Source organism: Selaginella moellendorffii, unplaced genomic scaffold (assembly GCF_000143415.4).
Source record: "Selaginella moellendorffii unplaced genomic scaffold, v1.0 SELMOscaffold_4, whole genome shotgun sequence".
NCBI classification, from domain to species: Eukaryota; Viridiplantae; Streptophyta; class Lycopodiopsida; order Selaginellales; family Selaginellaceae; genus Selaginella; species Selaginella moellendorffii.
This window is the reverse complement of record NW_003314265.1, coordinates 1,432,754-1,454,544: the sequence shown is the minus strand read 5'-3', so window position 1 is coordinate 1,454,544 and position 21,791 is coordinate 1,432,754. Positions and strand designations below refer to the sequence as shown.

Below are 21,791 nucleotides of genomic sequence, written 5' to 3'. Positions count from 1 at the left end.
CTACCATTTTAAGGATTTGTGTCCTCTTCCGTATTTGATCTCCCACGGTCATCAATTTTGGTCTCAAATTTATGAGCACTAGCCTCAACTATATGAGGGTAATCTTGTGACTCCTTTATTGTTTTGGAGTCTCTATCTTTCTTGTGATCCCAACTATAGTTGTTTACCACAACTACATTAACCAGTTTGCTAAGTTAAATGCTCATCTGGATCACACCCTCAACTCTCTGAGGAAAAAACCTTATACTATTCCCAAGATCCCAAAGTCGTTCCCTTATTGGCCCTTTTCTATCCACCACATTGCCTACAAGTTCACACACGAACTGTAGTGGGGAGCCATGTCCTCCTGACATGCTGTTCCTCTAGGATAGGTCCGATCCTAGGACCTTCCGATGCCAATACAAGTGGTGATATATTTGGCCACCAATAAGAGTTGGACTAAAGAACAACTCTGATACCAAATTGTAAGCGACTAAATTTTCCAGTCTACTTTAGTCACTTAACCACACCTCCGACCACTTGGAGGAGTCTCACTCACAACCTCCATAAATCTTATTCTGGAATTAAGGACTTGCTAGCCCCAAGAATGACATCCATGCCACTCAACCATTGCACTTGGTCCAAGTGCTCCACGTGTCCGATCCCATGATCAACACCCCAAGGTACCACCAACATATCAGCCCGTTACGCTAAGGCCATGCTCATTCACCTTGGTCACACCAGTGGTCTGACACCACCTCCATCACAGTCCCATCTCTCAAAGACTGGGCCATCCATTCATGAGTGATCGTCTCAGATCCACTCCTTAGCATCCTTAGGATGCCCACAAACATGGGGAATAGCCTTCCCCAATATCCCTTTTCCGGTCCCCACCAAGTCCCTTTCTGTCCATGGCCCTGTTCGCCAACACTGCCACTAGATCAAGGCCCACAGGCCTAACCACTAAGCCCCACGGTCCTTTGGGACTTCCTTGCCACACGACTGTATCCTTGGTCACTACCCCAAAAGACTGCTTCTCTTCCTTTCCACAGTCTGGGCCTTTGGGACAACATTTCGAAACATCGTAGCCCTACGCGAGTCTCATGGGTACTCTCCTTGCCTTCCACCTTTGGGTGCTCTAGCCATGGGCTTAGAGCGAGGTTCCGTTGAGCCACATCAAGTATCCAAGTAGGTGGTGCCACCCACACTTGGACTGGGAGCATCGACCATTCGATCTCCCAGGGGAACTAGAGCTGGCTCTTGAACACTTCACCAAGCTATCTCGCTTGTTCACTTTAGTCTTGGACTTCCTAGTGGTCAGCTCATCACCTAACACTGGGTATGGCCTTCCTAGGCCAAACTGGCCTTTCCTGGCCAAACTGGCTCCACTGGGCTCCAACCCCCACACTCTCCCTACTATACTTTGGGAACCCCCGGAACCCCCCTTGGCCCCCCCCCCCCCCCCCCCTGGGGGATGATCGCTTTGGGCTTTCACCCAACTGCCTGTATTAGTATTCGGACTCAGACTCAGACTCGGTCTCGGTCCTGGCCTCGGACTCGGACTCGGTCTCGGTCTCGATCTTGATCCCGGTTCCATCTCGGACTCCATCTTGGACTCCATCTCGGACTCCATCTCGGGTCCATCTCGGGTCCATCTCGGACTCCATCTTGGGTCCATCTCGGGTCCATCTCAGACTCCATCTCGGGTCCATCTTGGGTCTATCTCAGATTCCATTTCGGATCTATCTCGGCCTCCATCTCGAACTCCATCTCAGACTCCTCCATGTGTCATGTTTTGGTCCTCTTGTGTCCCTTTTCTAAAGACTCACTCATTGCTCACTTCGTGCTTGTTCTTCGAGCATTTCGTTGGGAGTTCCACTCCCACTCTCAACCTTTTCAAGTTGGAGCTTTTAGTCCAAATATGTTACACTCGTTTGGCTTTCGCTTCAGCCATTACCATGTGGCACCCTTTCGGCTCCACTTTGGGGCATAGGGATTTTGTGTCTCACACCATGTCTGTGGCAAGGATCCTTTTGGCCATAAATGCATTCACATACTCTTGAATGGTTCCTATTTACTTCAATCTACTTAACTCATCCTTTAGGTGCATAGTAGTATTTGAAGAAACATAAGTTGCATTAATTTTTGCCTTCATCACTTCCCAAATGGCCATTAGTCTTTCATTGGCATTTGTTATTCTCCACTAAGACTTAGTATTGTCTATTAAGTATGGTTTTGCATATGGGACATTTTTTTAGCTTGGTAAGTATAACGCTTGGAAGTAATCTTCCATATTATAAAATCAATCTTCTACCACCTTATAGTTATTTACTCCCTTGAAGATAGATGAAGGCTTTAGTTTATACTTGGGAATTTCTTGAGGGATTAATTCTACTTTAGTTTGCTAAACTTTGTTCGGTTTTACTTTAGTCCCTACCGAAGGGTCCACACTTTTTACACTACCAACATTTGTAGTCTTTTGCCTTTTTTTCCACTTTTTATCATGCTTTAGTTTATTTACAAGGGTTTGTAATAGGGCATTGATCTATGCCAATTATCCTTTTAAAACGTCCAATTAAGCTTTGGATGACCAAATTTCAGCACCGGACTCCTATTCTCTAGTGAGAAGTTTCCTCACTAGTGTCCTCCTCATATAAGGATTCTTCATTCATAACTTCTTGTTTGATCAAAGGTTTTATCTTTGGAGGAAGTTTTGTTTTTGCCTTAGTCTGCTTACACTTTGTTTTAGCCATCTCCCAGCAATCTGCCTCTATCCTTTGCTAAAACTGAGGAAAAGGATTGGATACCAAATTGTAAATTATAAATTTTTCCTTTTCAATTTGCCAACTTATCTTGTCTATTTGACCACCAATACTTTGGCTTAAGTTAAGTTCCTTTGCCAAGGTTCTTGTTTATTGTATCAGCTCTTACTTAGTTCTACTTAGTTTCAACTATTCATTGCAAAAGCAACAAAGTGTTAGCCATCTATTTATGAATTTCTAAATTTTCCCCCAATCCCTCTTCCTAGGTTAAATTAGACTTAAGGTTAGGCTACACTCCCCATAAGCACAAGCAGCCAAGCATACCAAGCTTCTAAATTCATAACATCCCTTGATTGATGATATAACCTTCTAAATACCATACTTTGGATGCATCTCTTGCTTCAGGACTCTAGAGGGGAATGTAAGCCACAAATTTTTCCTTTCCAATTTGCCAGCTTACCTCGTCTATCCGTCCAACACTGCCTTGGCTTTTGCTAAGTTCCCTTACCAAGGTTCCCGCCTATGGTACCAGTTCGTACTTGGTCCTACTTGGTTTCAGCTACTCATTGCACGAGCAACGGAGTGTTAGCCATCCATCCACGGATTCCCAAATCTCTCCCAATCCCCCTCCCCGAGTTAGACTGGACTTAAGGTTCGGCTACACTCCCCACAAGCACAAGCAACCAAGCACACCAAGCTTCCAGGTTCCTAACTTCCCTTGGTACCACAAGACTTGATCATGGGACCCTCTAAATCCCAAGTCTTGGGTGCAACACTTGCTTCGGGACGCCGGGGCGAAACACCGTGGCCTAACGGCCCGGTATGGGTACCTCTACCCCCCCACTTCCATCCCGAAGGGAAGGTCCAAGCCCCTAGGAAGGGCGAGGACCAATGAGCCGCATGGTACTCAAGTGGGGCACCACTCCACATGAGCCGGGAGCACCGCAGTCGGTTTTCCTTTCGGGAGTGGGAGCTGCTCTTGAGCACTTCCTTGGATGGTCCCTCCGGCACCAACCAAGGCCATGCTCATTCCCACCCAAGGCCCCTCGGTCCCAGTCCCAACCTCATGTCAGTTTGGAAGCCCCACTGGAGAGTTCCTTCAAAACTGGTTCCTGGACCTCACTATCCTTACTATACTTTTGGAACCTCCTGCAGCCCCCCTCTCCTCTGGGCGATGCACGCTTTGGGCTTTCACCCCTTGACTCGTATTAGTACTCGGACTTAGTCTCTGGCTCGATCTCGGACTCGATCTCGGATCCGACTTCGGATTCAGTCTCGGACTCGATCTCGGACCCGATCACGGACTCGACCTCGGACTCAACCTCGGACTCAGTCTCGGACCCGATTTCGGATCTCGGACTCCGTCTCGAACTCGGTTTCGAACTCGGTCTCCGAGTCGGTCTCGGACTCGATTCCGGACTCTATCTCGAACTTGGTCTTAGAGTCGGTCTTGGACTCAATCTTAGACTTGGTCCAATTCGATGAACTCTTTATCATTTTGGTTATGCTTTCAGGGCTCCTTTAGCCTACGACACCTCGGCGAGTTGGTTCCTTACAACTCCACCACCCATAGAAGAAGTTCGATGCTCACATCGAATGTCTCTTTTTTATCCTACGACTTGTTGACCATGTCTCCGAGGGCATCAAGTTAGCCTCCCCGGCCAAGAGCCCATTACAACGGAATATAGGTGTCCCTATACTCCTCACCTCACGACGCCCTAGTATGGGGTCGGGACTTGAACCCAGCCTTGCTTTACTAAGGGGTTGGGACTCGAACCCAACCTCCGTAGAATACGTCTACGGATTCGACATCCCCGCAGGGAGTCGGGCGTAGCTCCCTACGCCTAGTCGACCTAGTTAACCCATGCTAATTAGCTTACCTTCGGCGCGCCTTCGGGTCCCAACATATGCCATTGCTCAACTTCTTAAATTGATACTTTTAATTGAACTTTGCATAAGTACATAGAGTTCTGCCTTGCAGAAATTCCTCCACTAGATCTCGCGCGTTCGCTAGGTTCTCCTTCGATCCCATGTTGTTTCGCAGTGTGGAAATCCTTTCCACTTCACATGGAACTCTCTCACCTCGCGTCCTTGTCGCTTGCTCTTGCGCGCATTGAGGATGGCTTCGACTTCGTATTCCTCTTCCCCTTGGATAACCTCAGGTAAAGGTCTTACTTGGTCCTTGTGAAGCGGATCCTCAAAATATGGCTTGAGTAAGTTCACGTGGAACACGGGATGCATCTTCTCCATCTCTCGAGGAAGTCGGAGTCGGTAAGCCACTTTACTGATTCGAGCCTCAATCTCGTAAGGCCCCGCGAACCTGCTTAAGGAACTCAAGATCAATTCATTTACAGGAATACATGCATTTTTACTTTTGGGTCAACTTCTGGCTGATCCCACTTGGTAGCCTGAGGTTCTTGGTGTTCAGCCACACCTTCTCCCCAGCTTGGAACTCTACATCCCGGCGCTTCTGGTTCGCGTACTTAGTTTGCCTTTGTTGAGCTCGTTCCAAGGAATCCCTCACTAGATTCTAAATGTTGAGTCTTTTCGCCGTGAATGCCTCCACTACGGGTAACTCTCCATGATACTCGGCCACACCAAGTTCCACAGGACCTTCAATAGCTCGCCCATTGATGACTTCCCATGGACTCACCCCGATGCTCGAATGTGGTGAGTTGTTATAACACATTTTTGCAAGTCCCAAATGACTTACCTAATCGGTCTGGTCTCCCGAGACATAGCATCGCAAATAATCCTCCAGCTGCCTATTCACCCTTTCCGTTTGTCCGTCTGTCAAGAAGTGTTAGTACCACCAAACTTGACTTAATATCCCATACCTGTCTGTGGGTGATAGGCTGTGCTAAATTTCAACTTGGTGTGATACTGTTCCAGGAAAGTCCTCTAGAACCTACTACTGAAGATCTTATCTCGATCTGAGATGATCTCTTCCGGCCTTCCCCGCACTCGAACCACTTGTTCGAAGAACAGCTTCGCCACACCTTCCGCATCCACTTCCGTTGTGGTGGGTATGGACTGTGCCATTTTCGAAAATCGGTCCACCACCATGAATATCGCATCAAACCCCTCGCTTGGGGGGAGTCCCGTGATGAAGTCCATCATAAGACATTTCCATGGACGATCTAGAATTGGGATGCTTTGCAACAAGCCCCCACTAGCCTTAGTCACGGCTTTGACCTGCTGACATGTTGGATATGTCTTTACATAGTCTTGGAGGTCCTTAGCCATATCTGGCCAATGGTACTTCCTCTTGAATAAGCCCATCGTCTTAGGCACTCTGCCGTGTCCCGCAAGAGGTCCGTCATGACACTCTTCTAAGGCTACCTTCTTTAGTTCCCCTTCTGGAACATACACCCTCGTTTGTTTGCAATAGATGAGTCCGTTGCATTCCACATAGCCCGTTTTCTCTTCCGTTGGCAACTCACCTCTCTGGTGAGCTTCCTGTGCCTCTAGATTCCTCAGCAACACTTCTTGTGTTAGACCATTGTTCTCATATGCTGTTCGCACATCGTCCCAGAAGGTTGTTGTTGTGCTGGATATCGCCAACCTCAAGCTCACTTTTCGACTTAGCGCATCTGCCACGATGTTGCTCTTCCCAGGCTTGTACAGAATCTCATAATCAAACTCGGCCAAAGCATTGGCCCACTGACCTTGTTTTCCCCTTAGGTCGGGCTGCGACAAGAAGTGTTTCGTTGCCACATTGTCCGTGTAAACCTTGAAGTGTCTCCCAAGGTAGTGTCGCCACTCCTTGAGTGCCCTTACCACCGCAAACAATTCCTTCTCATGGGCAGGCCACTTCCGTTGAGCCTTGTCCAACTTTTTCGAGAAGAACGCTACTGGATGGTTGTCTTGCTTCAAAATTGCGCCCAACGCAAAGTCCGAAGCATCTGTTTCTACCTCAAAGTCCTTACCAAAGTCTGGTAATGCCAACACGGGAGCCTTCCTCAACTTCCCTTTGAGGTGGACGAATGCCGCCTCACATTCCGCTGTCCATACCATCTTCCCTTTTCCTGTTTGGTCCGTTAAGGGCAGGGCTAGTCTCAAATAGTGTCTGATAAACTTTCGGTAGTAGTTGCATAGCCCCAAGAATGCCCTCAACTCATGTATATTCGATGGTCGCTCCCATTCCTGGATCGCTTGGACCTTCTCCGGGTCCACCTTGAGCCCGTCCTGGCCCACCACATGCCCGAGAAACTTTACCTTTTGTTGAGCAAAGTCACATTTGCTCTCTTTAGCATACAGTTTATGTTCCCTTAGTTTCTCAAACACCTTCGCCAAGTGTTCGACATGCTCCTCTAGTGTCTCGCTATAGATCAGGATGTCGTCAATATAAACGACCACGAAGTGATCTAGATAGGGTACAAAGATGTGGTTCATCAGCGCCGAAAACGTTGCCGGCGCATTGCATAGCCCAAAGGGCATCACTAGAAACTCAAAGCTCCCATACCTCATTTGACAGGTTGTCTTCTCGACATCTTCCTCAACTACCCTGATCTGGTAGTATCCTGACCTTGGGTCAATCCTCGAGAAGTATTTTGCCTTTCCCAACCTATCGAATAGGTCCTCAATTCTTGGCAAAGGGTACTTGTTCTTCTTTGTATACTTGTTAAGCAACCAGTAGTCTATGCACATGCGCATAGAACCATCTTTCTTTTTCACAAATAACACCGGTGCCCCATACGGCGACTTGCTCAACCTAACATACCCTTTGTCCACCAACTCCTCTAGTTGGCACTTGAGCTCCTTGAGTTCTTTTTCGTTCAAACGATAGGGGGGACGAACCATCGCCTCAGCACCCTCAACCAGCTCAATCTTATGTTCTATCGGTCGTGCGGGGGGCAACCTCGCCGGTAGCTCTTCCTGCATGGTATCCTGGAATTGGTCCAACACCCGTTGGATCACTAAAGGTACTTCTTCCGTTCCTATCTTTTTGTCACTCTTCACCGAGAGTAAGCACAAAAAGGCTGCCTTAGTTCCTTTAGTGAGTTGTCCTCTCGTGGACACCAAGTTTAAGCAGGAATCTTTGGCCTTGCTTTGCCCTACCTTTAGATCCTGAGCCTCCACCCTAGATCTTCTTCCTTGGGCATTCGCCAGTACCACAAGGTTCCTACCTTATCCATGCAGGGCTACCACGAACCGATTGAACCAATCCATTCCGAAGATCACGTCAAATCCCACCATGTCCAACATGGTGAAATCCATGTCTACTTTCCATGTCCCTACTTCGACTCTCACTTGTCGAAGTACCTCATCGGTGCTTTGGCTACCTTGAACAAATTCTATAGTCCTTGGTTCACCTAGCCGCTGCACCATTAGCTACCTCCGAGCGTCCCTCGGAGGGCTAGTAGATGTCGCGAACGACTCTTTACGAAAGTTGCTCGTGTAATGAGTAACTTTGAGTTAGGGACTGGATCACATACCTCAGTTTGGACTTCACCCGACTTGATAGCCATATTGGCTCTGGCCTTCTTCGGGTAGGGACATTCCCTCGAAAAGTGTCCCGCTTCACCGCAGTTGTAGCATACATTGTTTCCCATGCTGCTATACGACTTGACCTTCTTATCTGTGGGTTTGTCTCTTTTCGCTTGACTCCCCCACGTACTCGCTCGCTAGCCACCGGATTTGCCTTTCCGGAACCCCGAGGACTCATTCTTAGAGAAACTCTTCTTGATCTTCCCCCTGCTATACGTTCCCCTTGGTTTGGCCCCTTTGCTAAATGTGGATCCCGACCCTGTCGTGTTCCCCTTTCACAGGTTATCGTTGAAATGCACCTTGATGGCCGCATCCAATGCTTCCTTGTAGTTGGTCGGGTTCCAGCGCATCACCTCACCGCGAACTTAGGTTTGCAAACCCGATATGAAGGCATGGAACGCATCCATATCCCCCATGTCCGTGACAAGTATCCTCTTTGCCATGAACCCATTCACATATTCCTGAATGGTTCCAATCTGCTTCAGCCTACTCAGCTCATCTCTCAGATGCAGAGTGGCATTCGGAGGAACGTATGTTGTGTGGATCCTCACCTTCATCATGTCCCAAGTGGCCACCGGTCTTTCGTTGGCCTCCGTCGTTCTCCACCAAGACTTGGCATTATCTGCCAAGTATGGTTTTGCACATGGGACCTTCTTCAAGCTCGGTAATCGCAACGCTCGGAAGTAGTCCTCCATATAATAAAACCAATCCTCCACCACCTTATAGTCGTTCACTCCCTTGAAGACCGGTGGGGGCTTTGGTTTGTACTTGGGAACTGCCTGAGGGACTGATTCTACTTCGGTCTGTTTGACCTTGTTTGGTTCTGCCTTAGTCCCTGCCGAAGGGTCCGCACCTTCTGTGCTGCCAGCATCCACAGTCTTTCGCTTTTTCTTCCGCTTCTCGTCACGCTTTAGCTTGCATACGAGAGTCTCCAACAGGGCATTGGTCTGTGCCAACTGTCCTTCTAGCACGTCCAATCGAGCCTTGGACGACCGAACCTCGCCACCGGACTCCTATTTAGAAGTTTCCTCACTAGAGTCCTCCTCATGCAAGGATTCCTCATCCATAGCCTCTCATTCGACTGGAAGCTCCAGCTCTGAAGGAGGTTCCGTCTCCGCTTTGGTTCGCTTCCACCCTGCCTTTGCCATCTCCCAGCAATCCGCCTCTATCCTTCACTAGAACTGAGGAAAAGGCTCCGATACCAAATTGTAAGCCACAAATTTTTCCTTTCCAATTTGCCAGCTTACCTCGTCTATCCATCCAACACTGCCTTGGCTTTTGCTAAGTTCCCTTACCAAGGTTCCCACCTATGGTACCAACTCCTACTTGGTCCTACTTGGTTTCAGCTACTCACTGCACGAGCAACATAGTGTTAGCCATCCATCCACGGATTCCCAAATCTCTCCCAATCCCCCTCCCCGGGTTAGACTAGACTTAAGGTTCGGCTACACTCCCCACAAGCACAAGCAACCAAGCACACCAAGCTTCCAGGTTCCTAACTTCCCTTGGTACCACAAGACTTGATCATGGGACCCTCTAAATCCCAAGTCTCGAGTGCAACACTTGCTTCGGGATGCCGGGGCGAAACACCGTGGCCTAACGGCCCGGTATGGGTACCTCTACCCCCCCACTTCCATCCCGAAGGGAAGGTCCAAGCCCCTAGGAAGGGTGAGGACCAATGAGCCGCATGGTACTCAAGTGGGGCACCACTCCACATGAGCCAGGAGCACCGCAGTCGGTTTCCCTTTCGAGAGTGGGAGCTGCTCTTGAGCACTTCCTTGGATGTTCCCTCCGGCACCAACCAAGGCCATGCTCACTCCCACCCAAGGCCCCTCGGTCCCAGTCCCAACCTCAACCTCATGTCAGTTTGGAAGCCCCACTGGAGAGTTCCTTCAAAACTGATTCCTGGACCTCACTATCGCTACTATACTTTTGGAACCCCTTGCAGCCACCCCCCCCTGGGAGACACACACTTTGGGCTTTCACCCCTTGACCCGTATTAGTACTCGGACTTAGTCTCTGGCTCGATCTCGGACTCAATCTTGGATCTGACTTCGGATTCGGTCTCGGACTCGATCTCGGACCCGATCTCGGACCCGATCACGGACCCGACCTCGGACTCGACCTCGGACTCCGTCTCGAACTCCGTCTCGAACTCGGTCTCGAACTCAGTCTCCGAGTCGGTCTCGGACTCAATTCCAGACTCTATCTCGAACTCGGTCTTAGAGTCGGTCTTGGACTCGATCTTAGACTTGGTCCCATCCGATGAACTCTTTATCATTTTGGTCATGCTTTCGGGGCTCCTTTAGCCTACGACACCTCGGCGAGTTGGTTCCTTACAGGGAAACACTATAACTTAACGGCCTAGTATGGGTATCTTTACTCCTTTACTTCCATCCCAAATAAAGGGCCCAATCCTCTAGGAAAGATCAAGGATTAATGAGTGGCATGGTACTCAAGTGGGGCACCATTCCACATGAGCCAGAAGCACTACAATTAATTTCCCTTTCAAGAGTGGGAGATGCTTTCAAGCACTTCCTTGGGTGGCCTCTTTAGCACCACCCATGAGTTTGTGCTTATTCCACCCAAGGCCCTTAACCCCTAGTCCCAACGTCAAGTTGGCTTAGAAGCACCACTAAAGAGTTCTTTCAAGACTGATTCTTTGACCTCACTATCCCTATTATATTTTTGGAACCCTCTATAGCCCCCCTCCCTAGGAGATGATCACTTTAGGCTTTCACCCCACAATTTATATTAGTACTTGAATTTGGTCTTGGACTCAATCTTAAGCTCGATCTCAGATTTAACCTTGAACTCGATCTCGGAATCAATCTTGGATCTAGTCTGGGACACAATCTCAGATCTTGGATTTGGTCTTAAACTTAGTCTTAAAATCAATCTTAGACTTGATCTCGAACTCAATCTCATTTGATAAACTCTTTATCATGATTTCAGGGATCTTTTAACCTATGACACCTTGGGGAGTTGATTCCTTACACCTTGATATGGATTGGTTGCAGTATAATCATATTAAGTGTGATTTTAAGGCTTTTCTTATTTATCTTATACTCTCTTATATCTCTTCCATTTCTCTCACTTTTATTCCATTTTAGCATTTTATTTTTACCTTTTCTTTTATCAATTTTATTTCTTTATTAATTTTTATTATTTTTCCTTTTTACTCTTTTATTCCCTCTCTATAAATCTCTCAAGTCGTTTTGTATTGAGGCTATCAACTAGCTTAAAAAGGACTGTGTTGATATTTTCAACTTTAACTTGTCATTTAGAACCAAGATTACAATGTATCATTCTATTCCAACTAGAGATGTTTATTTAATTAAGGTTTCTATTTAGCATTAGTCACCAAAGGAGATCAAGATCTTATGTATAAATGTTGAGGAGATGTTAGATAAGGGTTATCTAAAAATCTTGGAGTCCTTGGTTATGTAAACCTTATCTTATAACATGAGTGTTTAATTTTGCATCAATTATTATCCATTAAACTATATATTTATCTTAAATATACCTTTTATTTTATATGTGGATGCTTATGATATTGGTTTTAAAGGTGTGTTGATGCAAAAGAGCATAAATATACTTAGTCAGCATCATCCCATTACATATATCAATTATACATTATAACTAGTATATACTTTCTTCCTCATATTACCAATCTTCTAGATGTTTATAGAGAAGTTATTAGTTCATGAAGCTAAATTTTACTTATGGGTATTGACAAATGTTGATAGCCAAAAGGGATATTCCCAAAATTGTTTTTGGTACACCATTTAGTTTATATGAGTTCTTGGTGATGTTGTTCAATTTGAATAATGCTCTAGTGACTTTTAAATAAATGATGTATAAGGTTCTTTGCAATATACCAAAAATAACCATCAATTTTATCGAATGTTTTGATTCACTCAAAAAGGATATGGAAGGAGCACATTTATAATGTCTATAAAGTGTTAAATTAGTTATGGGAAGTTGGTTTGAAGCTAAAATGGTTAAAATGAGTGTTTAGGCCCAATAATATGATTAATCTTGGGTATTGTCTTTTATTGATGATCTTTCTAATTGTATTGCACCTTTACAAACAATTTTGAAATTGTTAACATTACTTTTTATCCTTTATAAAGATTGCGAATAGGCATTTGTGGATATCAAAGAAGTGTTGATGACTCCTCCAATTTTGGTATATCTTAACTATACTTTAGCTTTCATCTTCTGCATGAATGCTTTTGATATTAGTCTCAGAGGTATGTTAATATAAGAGAGCATTGAGTAGTGTTATCCCATTCAATTGTATATTTGTAATTAGTAGAGGTGAATTACTCTATAACAAAGGAGTATATAGTAGCACTTTAGGGTATCAAGAAGCTTTATACATACTTGTATAATTCTTGGACATTATGTTATTATGATTTTCTTATGATCACTTCATTATTGAAGTTAGTTGGTTGTACTATTTTGTAAGTTTTAAAATTTTAAATATATAACTTTGAGGTTGTTTATTGCTCAAAGAGTTCTATGGATAATGCTAACACTCTTTCTTAAGCTCATCTTCTTACTTTCTTCTCCTATTCCTGAAAAACCTATTATTTATACATTAATGGATTTTTTAGACGAGAATTTCATGCTATTGGTAGTTGTTGTGCTTGATGTTTAGTGTCTATGAAGTGTGGAACTAGATTTACCTTTATTGAACGAGGTTTGTCAAGCTTAAAATATGAGTGGGATCTCAAAGAAGTGTTAATAACTTTTCCAATTTTGGCATATCCTAGTTATACTCAACCTTTCATCTTGCACATGAATGTTTTTGATATTGGTCTTTAAGGTATATTGATACAAAAGAGCATAAACATGCTTAGTTAGTATCATCCTATTGCAAATATTAGCTGTACATTACAACTAATAAAAGTGAACTACTCCAGAATAAAGAAAAAGTGCATAGCAGTAGTTTAGGGTTTTGAGAAGTTTCATGCATACTAGCATTATTCTCAAATATTATTAAAGGGTAATTATGTTGTAGTCACTTTATTATGAAGTAGAAGAAATTACAAACCTATTGTTTTAGTATTAGTGAATAATCTAAATAAGAATTTCATACCATTGGTAGTTGTTCTATTTGATATTTAGTATTCACAAGATGTAGAGTTGGATTTACCAAAGTTTGTGAAGCTCAAAAGATTGAGTTATGGATCCAAAAAAATTTTAATGAGTTTGAGAATCTTACATCACTAACTGATAATTTACTATTTTAGCATTTACATTCTCCATATCGTCTTAAGGATGACCTTCTGTACTTTATGGGGACTAATATTGATGGCCATTTATAGCTAGTGGTGCCTTCAATTTTTATTTCACAATTTTTTCATGTTTACCATAACTCTTTTATTCAAAGTGAATATATGGGACATCATTATGTGTGAAAAGCTAAACAAGTTTTTCTCTTTAGCTGAAAATATATCCTGATGTCATCTAATATATGCATAATTGTGTTTGGTGCCTTATGCTGCAAATGAATGATTAGAGTCGATTGCAATTTCTCATTAGTTTAAGTTAATGGAATTTGATTTGATAAGGCCTTTTCCATGATAAAGTGTTGGGAATGAGTACATTATTATTACTTTTGACTAATTAATTAGTTTGGTAAAAGCAGTACTATTGTGTTTGTCACTACTATTAGATTTTTCCTCCTTAATTAAGTGGTTTTTCGATATTTTTATCTAAAGCAGGTCCTCTTAGATAATAATCATGTGTTTATAGTTGAGGTATTTTATGTTTTGATTGCTTGGTTAAGGATATACTACACTTTTGCAAGTACTTATTATCTATTAATAGATGGTTTGATGAAATAGGACCTCTAAAAGAATGTGATCATGAAGTATATAAAATTTTAGTAGTAGGATTAGAATGGTTATTTACTATTTCTCTTCTATACATATATTATAAGGATGCAAATTTCTATTGGTGCTTCACCAAAGAAATTCTTATATAATCATAATCTAATATTGCTAACATAGTTGAGTTTACATTTTTTATTTTCTCAAGCTGCCGATGCTAAGTCTGGGGATTAATATTTGATGAATATTTTCACACCAGTTTGAGTAAAGTTATAAGGTTTGACATAATATTTAACAGGTTCATCCTCCATAAATTATGTATGTGCAGCAGCTAAAATGGTTCATATAAAGGTATGATGCTATATAATATTATTAGTATATTGGGATTTTCATAGATATCATATTTGCTTTTATATAAAAGTGAGTTTTTTTTGGTTAATGATATTTTCACATTTTTGTATTCTATATATTTATAACTATCTAATTAATAATTAATTTTAATTTATATAATAAATTATCAAAAAACTGAAAGGAAGTGATTGATGAATTCTTTTATATTTTCAATAACTTAAGGATAATAGTAGAAACATTAAATTTTATAAAAGATTTATTTTCAAAGTCATAACACCACATATGAAAGTATAATTGATATAGTTATAATTATCATTAGAAGTTTTATATAGCTGTATACACATAATATAATTATATAATAGTCATTTAAAAAGTTTAAGGAAGATAATATATGCATTATGTAAATGTAAAAAGTTTAAAAGGAAGAATTTTGCAAACCTTTGATATAGGTGTATCTTAAATAATATTTTAGTTTTATAGGTCTAGATAAAATGTAATTAACATAATAATTTTCTTTTGGAATCTAAAATCAATTAAGAGGAAAGTCAAAACTATTGTTAGAATTGTTTGTAATGCAAACTTTTGAAATAATTTGCTACATGTTGCATGTAACAATGCTTGGTTTACTTGGTAGGTTATTTGTATTTATTAATCCATTTAATCAAATAGAAGTTTATAATTATAAAAATGTTTATAATTTATAAACACAAGATTAATCTTATTGAATATCAACTATTAGATGGTAGAATAAACTAGGATATATTAGGAAGTGTTTACAAAGGTTTATAAATTATAAACATATATTATAAACATAAAATTGATCTAAATGAATAGCAACCATTAAATATCTTAGAATTTCCAAGTATATTCTAGGTATATTTATTTGCTACTTTGCTTAAGCAAACCAAAAAATCTTTAAAAAATGTTTAGCACTGAACTAAATTTTATAATTTGTATGTAAAGCTAGTATTTATTATGGCAAAAATAATCAGTGAGAAATGTAATAAATGTTTAAAACAAGTTCAAAAAGATGGTGTTTTTCTAAGTATTTCCGATGACGTTTGTAAATTTTTCAAAGCAAAACTAAGCTGCTCTTTCTCAGCCACAACCTCAGCAAACTTCAGGCTCATTTGAGTATATCTATCTTGCATGTCTTTTAGTTCCATCTGCAATTCTGATGATCTCCGCATGTACATCTTCAAATCTGACAATATTCTCTCGATGCTAACATCAGTTTGCTGTACGTTGTCTGATGAAGCGATTGAACTACAAATAAACAACACAATTAGCTTCTGAAGAGAAGAATTCCATATAGCTTACTTTTGGAGCTGGGACTTATAGATTCTGCTTGTTTCTAAGGCCTCAGCCAATTCTGTTTCCAGTGTTAGGACTCTATCAAGAAGATTGCCACATTCAGACACAGCTCTCAATTTCATCACGGTGATCTCAAGCTGTTCATTCACCTGCCTTGCATCCAACACAACACATCCAAGTCAATAACTCGATAAACCTTGAAGCTCTCCAACCTGTTGTAACCGGCAAACTTCTTTCTCAGATATCTCCTGCATGCTTAACTTTGACACCAAGTCACGTTCACGCTGAGCACAGAGCGCTAGCTGCGTTTGAAGCCTTGCCACCTACAAAGTTGTAATTTCAATCTTGTGTTGCATTGCACACCAAAAGTCATACCTCAACTTGGAATTGCTCAAGACCAGCGTCCATTTGTCGTCCCATGGTCGTTTCCAGATAGTCGACTTTAGTTTGAAGTGTAGCCTCTTTTTCTTGGTGCTCTTGTTTCAGTGCTTCAATCTCATTCATTTTACAAGAAAGTTGAACCTGGAGAGTGTCAAGACTTGAGATGTTAGATTCCTTGATGAAATGTAACTTCTCACCTCCAACAAAATTAACTTGTCATGAACGTCAGCTTCCTCTTGTTTGTACTCCCGCTTCAGCTCTTCGATTTTCTGAAGCACGTTTCTCTCGCTTACTTTGTCCAGATTAGATCGAAGAGCTTGTAGCCTTGCCGAAATAAAATCCAATTTCTCACTCTCGGTGTGCCCTTGGAGGTGTTGAACTTGAACCTGGCATTGCAGCCTCAGCTTTTCAGCCTCCAAATCTTGTATCCTCGCTTCTAAAGCCAACTTGTCCTGCTTAAGATTTAATAGAGTGGTCTTCAAATCCACTATTTCCGGTTTGTACGCATCGTTTTCGACCTTCAAAGCCAGAACTTCTTGCTCACACTTGCCCAGCTTCGAAGCGCAGTCCCTGTTGGCAACCCTCATATCTTCCATCTCGTTTTCCATCTGACTGGCAAGTTTGAAGAGAGTTGCGACAGACTGCTCAACTTTGCATCCAATATCTTTTGCCTCGATCTCTTGCTTCTCTATATTGTGATCGAGTTGGCTATTCTTCTGGCGTGCTTCCTCCAGCGTTGCCTCTAGAGACAGTCCGCCTGCTTCGACCTGTGACATCTGTCGGGCAATGGTTTCCGTTTGCTGCAAAAGCCATTCTAGCTTTTCTCTGTCCTGAACAAACGTTTCCAGCCGTTGCTCGGCGTGGATTGCTTTGTTTTTCTCCGCATTCCACGACTCCATTAGAGCGTCTCTTTCTCGGCCTATACTGCTGAGGGTGGCAGTCAGCTCGGTCACCTGATCTTGTAGCACACCGTTCAACACTGCACTGTCTAAGGCCTGGTGCTTGAAATCTGCCACCTGCATTTCCAGGCCGTCCCGGTCGTTCTTGAGTAGGTTGCAATCGGACTCTAGAACCAACACCTTGGACTCCAAGCCGAGAAGTTCCTCTAGCTTTCCTTGTAGGCTATGCTGTAGAAGTTCCTGAGTACCAAGATGCACTATGATGTCGTTCTTGAGAGCTTCCACCTGTGTTTCCAAGTTCCGTGCATCCTGCTGGAGATCATCACGCTCGTTCTCAACCTGTAGCACCTTTTCTTCAAGCCTCGACTTCTCTTGGCTGTTTAGCAATTGTGTCTCTTCTGCATAGCACTTGCAGCTTTCCAGCTCCCTCGCCAGAGCGCGCACATTTTCTTGCAAACTTGAAACTTCTTCAGCATGCTTAACATGGTCCTCTTCTAATTTCTCCGTCAACCTCTTTTCGGACTGCTCAGTGATCGATAAGGTGTCTTCAAGTTCTCTGACACGGTTCTCACGTACATGTCCAGAATTTTCGAGGGAGCTGACTGTGCTTTTAAGGCTCTTGACTTGCAGTTCGAGGTCCTTCAGTGCCAGACCTTGAGCATCCCTCTCTCCTTCCAGTTTTGCGATTGTTCCCTCTAGCTCCTGCCCAGTACGTTCCCATTTTTCTACTGCAGCTTCGAGTTCTCTGTTGTGATCTTCAGCAGCAGCTTTCTCACGTTGGCACTCCTTTAAAATTTCCACCGTGCTACATATCTGATCTTCTAGCTCCTTGGCTCGTCTTTCCAGCAAACCTTGGGTGCCAACCCGCATCGCTATGTCACCCTTGAGAACCCCGATATGCATGTGCAAGTTGCGTCCATCCTGCTTAAGAGCCTCACGCTCGTTCTCTAGCAATACCACTTTCTCTTCAAGCTCTAGCATTTCTCCTCTGCTTCGCGCATCTCTGCTTTCAGCATCTAGCTCACAGCGTTTTAGCTCGCTTGTCAGCGTGGACAAATGTTCTTGTAGCATAGATATTTCTTTGACGTGCTTCACGTTGTCTTCCTCTAGTCCAGCAACATCTCTTGCAAGCTTTTTGACAGCCTCGTCATGATTGCTCTCCGTGACTTTTAAAGTCCCCTCCAGCTCCTTGATGGAGCTCTCCCGCACTCCCAAAGTATTTTCAAGACTTCTAAACGTATCAGTCAAATCCTTTACTTGTAGCTCCAGTTTTTCCTCTGCTAGTCTGTGAGCCTCACGATCTTCTTCCAGCTTCTCAACCTTCATATTGAGCTCACTGCAAGTAAGCTCCAGGCAATTCTTTGTAGTCTCAAGAGCCGTCTTCTCCTCTGCAATATGCACTGCCTCACGCTCCAATACAGCCTTCTCTGTTTGACTAACTTCAAGCTCTAACTTCAATGATTCCCTCTCGGCCTCTAAAGATGAAATCTTCTTTGCAACCAATTTACTTTCTTCCTCCATGTTTTGTGTTGTCTTGAGATGTTCTGCCGTCAACTCTGATAGACTTTCCTCAAGTTCTCTGATGCGGCACCGCAAAGAATGACTGGACGTAGAGGCCTTGGAAAGTTCAGCTTTTAATCTTTCCACCTGCGCTTCAAGGTCCCTTCGGGCACGAGAATGCGTCTCACAGAGCGTATCCGACGCTATCCATTTCGACTTATACTCGTTCATTGTAGCAGCAAGTACAGCTTTCTGTTTTTCGATTTCCCGACCTCGGCCCTGCTCCGCACTAAGTTGTAGTTTCAACGCTTCAAGCTCTGATACAAGAAACTGAACCTCTGCATCCTTTCTCGTGACCGTTTCATTGACTTCGACGTTTTCTTTCTTCGATCTGCTCAATTGCGCTTCTAAATCCTGTCTCGCTTTTTCTAAATCATCCTCCAACTCCGCAACATGCCTGTCGAACTCCATCTTTGCACTGTCCAGCTGACTTGAAAGCTTCTCAGCCTCTTTCCTAGTAGATTCCTCAAAGCTGCGGTTCCATCCATCATTTTCCGCTTCCAAGTCCACTACTTTCTCTTCTAATTCCTTCCTGTGCGCATCCGCTGCTTCTAAACTGCTCGCAAGGGTTGACACCTGTAACTCCAAATCTAGAATGCGTGACTTGTCCAGCTCTTGGGAGTCCTGCATCTTCATCTCCAAGCCATTGTTTAGCATCTCGAGCTGTAAAATCCTGGCCTCTAAATCCGTTACTTGCAGCAGCTTAGAGTTGAAGTCGTGCAACAAGTCCGACATTTCCTTGTCATGCTTCTGTGCTCGAAACACCAAAGCTGAAACTTCAGATTCCAGTTGAGCTTTAACTGTGTTTGCATCCTCCACCAGCCTCGTTAGTCTTTTCTGCTCTTGTCCGGCAAGAGTCAGCTCAGACTTTGCACGCTCCAACTGGTTGTTTAAGCTCTGAATATCGGCATCCGAGCTTCTCAGCTGGTTTTCCAAGTCTGCGTTAGCACTTTTCAAGCCCTGGATTAAAGTCTGAAGGCGGACCATAAGCTTTTCATTGCTGGAGTGCTGAACCTGATGGAACTCTTCAGTTGCTGCCAGCTTCTTCTCGAGCTCGTCTACTAAAGCCTTGAGCCTCTCCACTTCCTGACGGTCATCGTCATTTTGCTTGTCGAACTCTTTAGTTGCCTTGTTCAGCTTGAATATCAGCTCCATATTTTCGTCCGTCAACTCCTTCAACTCTTTAGCCATTTCTTCGGTACTCTGGCTCACCTCGTCGTCAGTGGCCAGCTCCCGCTTAATCTCAGACCGACTTTTCCGCAAGTCCTCAAGCTTAGCTTGCAGGCCTTTGATCGTGTTTTCTTTAGCTACAAGCTTCTCAGACCACTGACTTTCCCGATTCTCTTCTCGAGTCTTGGCAGCATGTACAGAAGCTTCAAGGTTGTGATTGAGTGAAGAAAGCTCTTCCATTTCTTTTCGCTGCTCCTCTAGAGACTCCTCCATGTCTTGTATCGCCAGTACGAGCTGCATGTTGGACTCCTGAGCTTTTCTCAATTGCATGCTCGCGTTCAGGCTTGCTTCTTTCTCGTAGGACAGCTCCATCTTCAAATCGCTTATGGACCTTGCTAATTCTTCGGCCTCCTTGCGCAGTCTCTGCTCATTAGCTTCGTGCTCCTGCTTTGCAGTTTGCAGCTCTAGTTTAAGCTTATCTGCCAGTAACTGCTTTGGTCCGCCACCATTCTCCTGCTTCAGCTTCTGGACTTCCCTACTCAGATTTCGGGCACGTCTTTGCCATGTTACGGCTTCCATGCGCAGCTCCTGAATCGATTTATCTGGAGCTGGTGCCTCGGCTTCAATCGGCGATTTACTTCGAAAAGATGACGACCTCACGCTCATAATGCTCCTGGGAGTGTCACTGTCCATATTGCTAAGCGACTCAATATTTCTCATGCCCGAGCCACTACCTGTTCTACCAAGCTGGGGCTCCAAAGAGATTGTTGGAAATGACCCCTGACTGAACCTGCGCCTTCTTCTCTCATAGCCTCCTACAGAGCTAGCTGGAGAAGGAGGGTCGCCAAAAAACTCTTTGACGCTACCGTTGAATTCTCTAGGTGTAAATGGTTCAAGATCGGTGTCACGCAGCGACGACCCATTATCCTGTGCAAAAAAAAGAGAGGTTTCACATCCTTTAAGTGTGTTCAAGAAAGAACTCACTCTTGGTGAAGAAACCGACTTCTGAACAGGACCACTAAGCGCTTGGCTAGTGGATGACGCCACAGAAATATTGTCAGCATCGACTTCAGAATCAGAGGATTGCTCATCTTGAACACTAAGCTCTCGCGATTTCCTGCAAAGATAAAAACGAAACTCTTATGGCTAACCTCGCTAAAATTTGTATTATCACCTCAAGGACGTTAAAGAGTTGATTTTTACCTGCAACATAAAGAACCAAGCTAGTGTCAAATCAGAAACAAAACAGTATAAATCGAGCATACGTGAAGGAGCGTATTTCCTCGACAATTTTGGAGAGGCACGGCTAGTGAATTCGATGGACCATTTGCGAAATCAGCCAAGTTAATGGTAACATCTCCGAGAATTTTTGTTCGCTGTGATGAAGAACATATCAACACAATAAAGGAAGAGCTCATAATCCTTACCACACCAACAACGATTTTGTAGAGCTTAGAGTCATACTTCCCAGACTGGGCGTCTTGTATAAGTCTCGTGGTCTCCACGAGAGGATCGGGCCAGCGGCAGCATCCATACTCGACGGCAGCCTTGGTGGTTTTATTGCTGCGTTTTCCAGTGTCCTGTGGTATAAGAGACACTTTAAGCTTCTCCCATCCAGCCGGTGGAACCTGTTACACAAGGAAGGACCGAGGATGTAAAGCGAATTAACGAGAGAGATCATACCCGTGTAACATGAAATTGGAACTTGAACACCACTTTCTCTTTGATCTTCCCTCCAGGATTTTTCTTGAACTTTAACATTGTTTAGACCATTCAGCATCCTTCGAGAAAAGAAACTTCCCCAGAAGCGCTTATAATCTGTGCTGGTTGAAAACAAGCGAGAGGGAAGTCCGCTAGACACAGCCTCATTCCAGAAGGAGGAGAGAAAGGAAAAATACTTAAAACAGCGCTCCTGTGAAGACGACAAGCGGGAGGCGCGCATCGCGTTAGTCGAAACGCGGCGCCATCCCTGTGCTGTCGGCACTCGCATTCTCGTCGCCCCATGACAAAGGGGGCGACGGATCTCGAGTCGATGCCGCCAC

At 43.7% G+C, this 21,791-nt stretch overlaps 1 protein-coding gene across 1 annotated transcript; it reads right to left on the bottom strand.

Annotated features, from left to right (window-relative positions):
• Positions 1-15,447: 15,447 nt before the first annotated feature.
• LOC112344329 (myosin-2 heavy chain-like) lies at positions 15,448-21,753 on the bottom strand. Its single transcript, XM_024668799.1, has 10 exons — positions 21,433-21,753; positions 21,177-21,377; positions 21,015-21,125; positions 20,924-20,952; positions 20,734-20,866; positions 16,318-20,676; positions 16,115-16,261; positions 15,952-16,062; positions 15,746-15,888; positions 15,448-15,691 (listed from the first exon to the last, which is right to left on the bottom strand). Exons 1-10 carry the CDS (start codon positions 21,508-21,510, stop codon positions 15,448-15,450), a joined length of 5,556 nt encoding a protein of 1,851 aa, XP_024524567.1. The 5' UTR covers positions 21,511-21,753.
• Between the last annotated feature and the right edge of the window lie 38 nt (positions 21,754-21,791).

What these genes read in the sequence shown, in the direction of transcription:
- LOC112344329 (XM_024668799.1), bottom strand. Translation starts at nt 21,510, where the DNA reads ATGTTAAAGTTCAAGAAAAATCCTGGAGGGAAGATCAAAGAGAAAGTG. An exon ending in TCCAATTTCATGTTACACGG is followed by an intron (nt 21,378 to 21,432) that starts GTATGATCTCTC and finishes CTTGTGTAACAG; the next exon opens with GTTCCACCGGCTGGATGGGA. An exon ending in ACAAGTTAATTTTGTTGGAG is followed by an intron (nt 16,262 to 16,317) that starts GTGAGAAGTTAC and finishes GACACTCTCCAG; the next exon opens with GTTCAACTTTCTTGTAAAAT.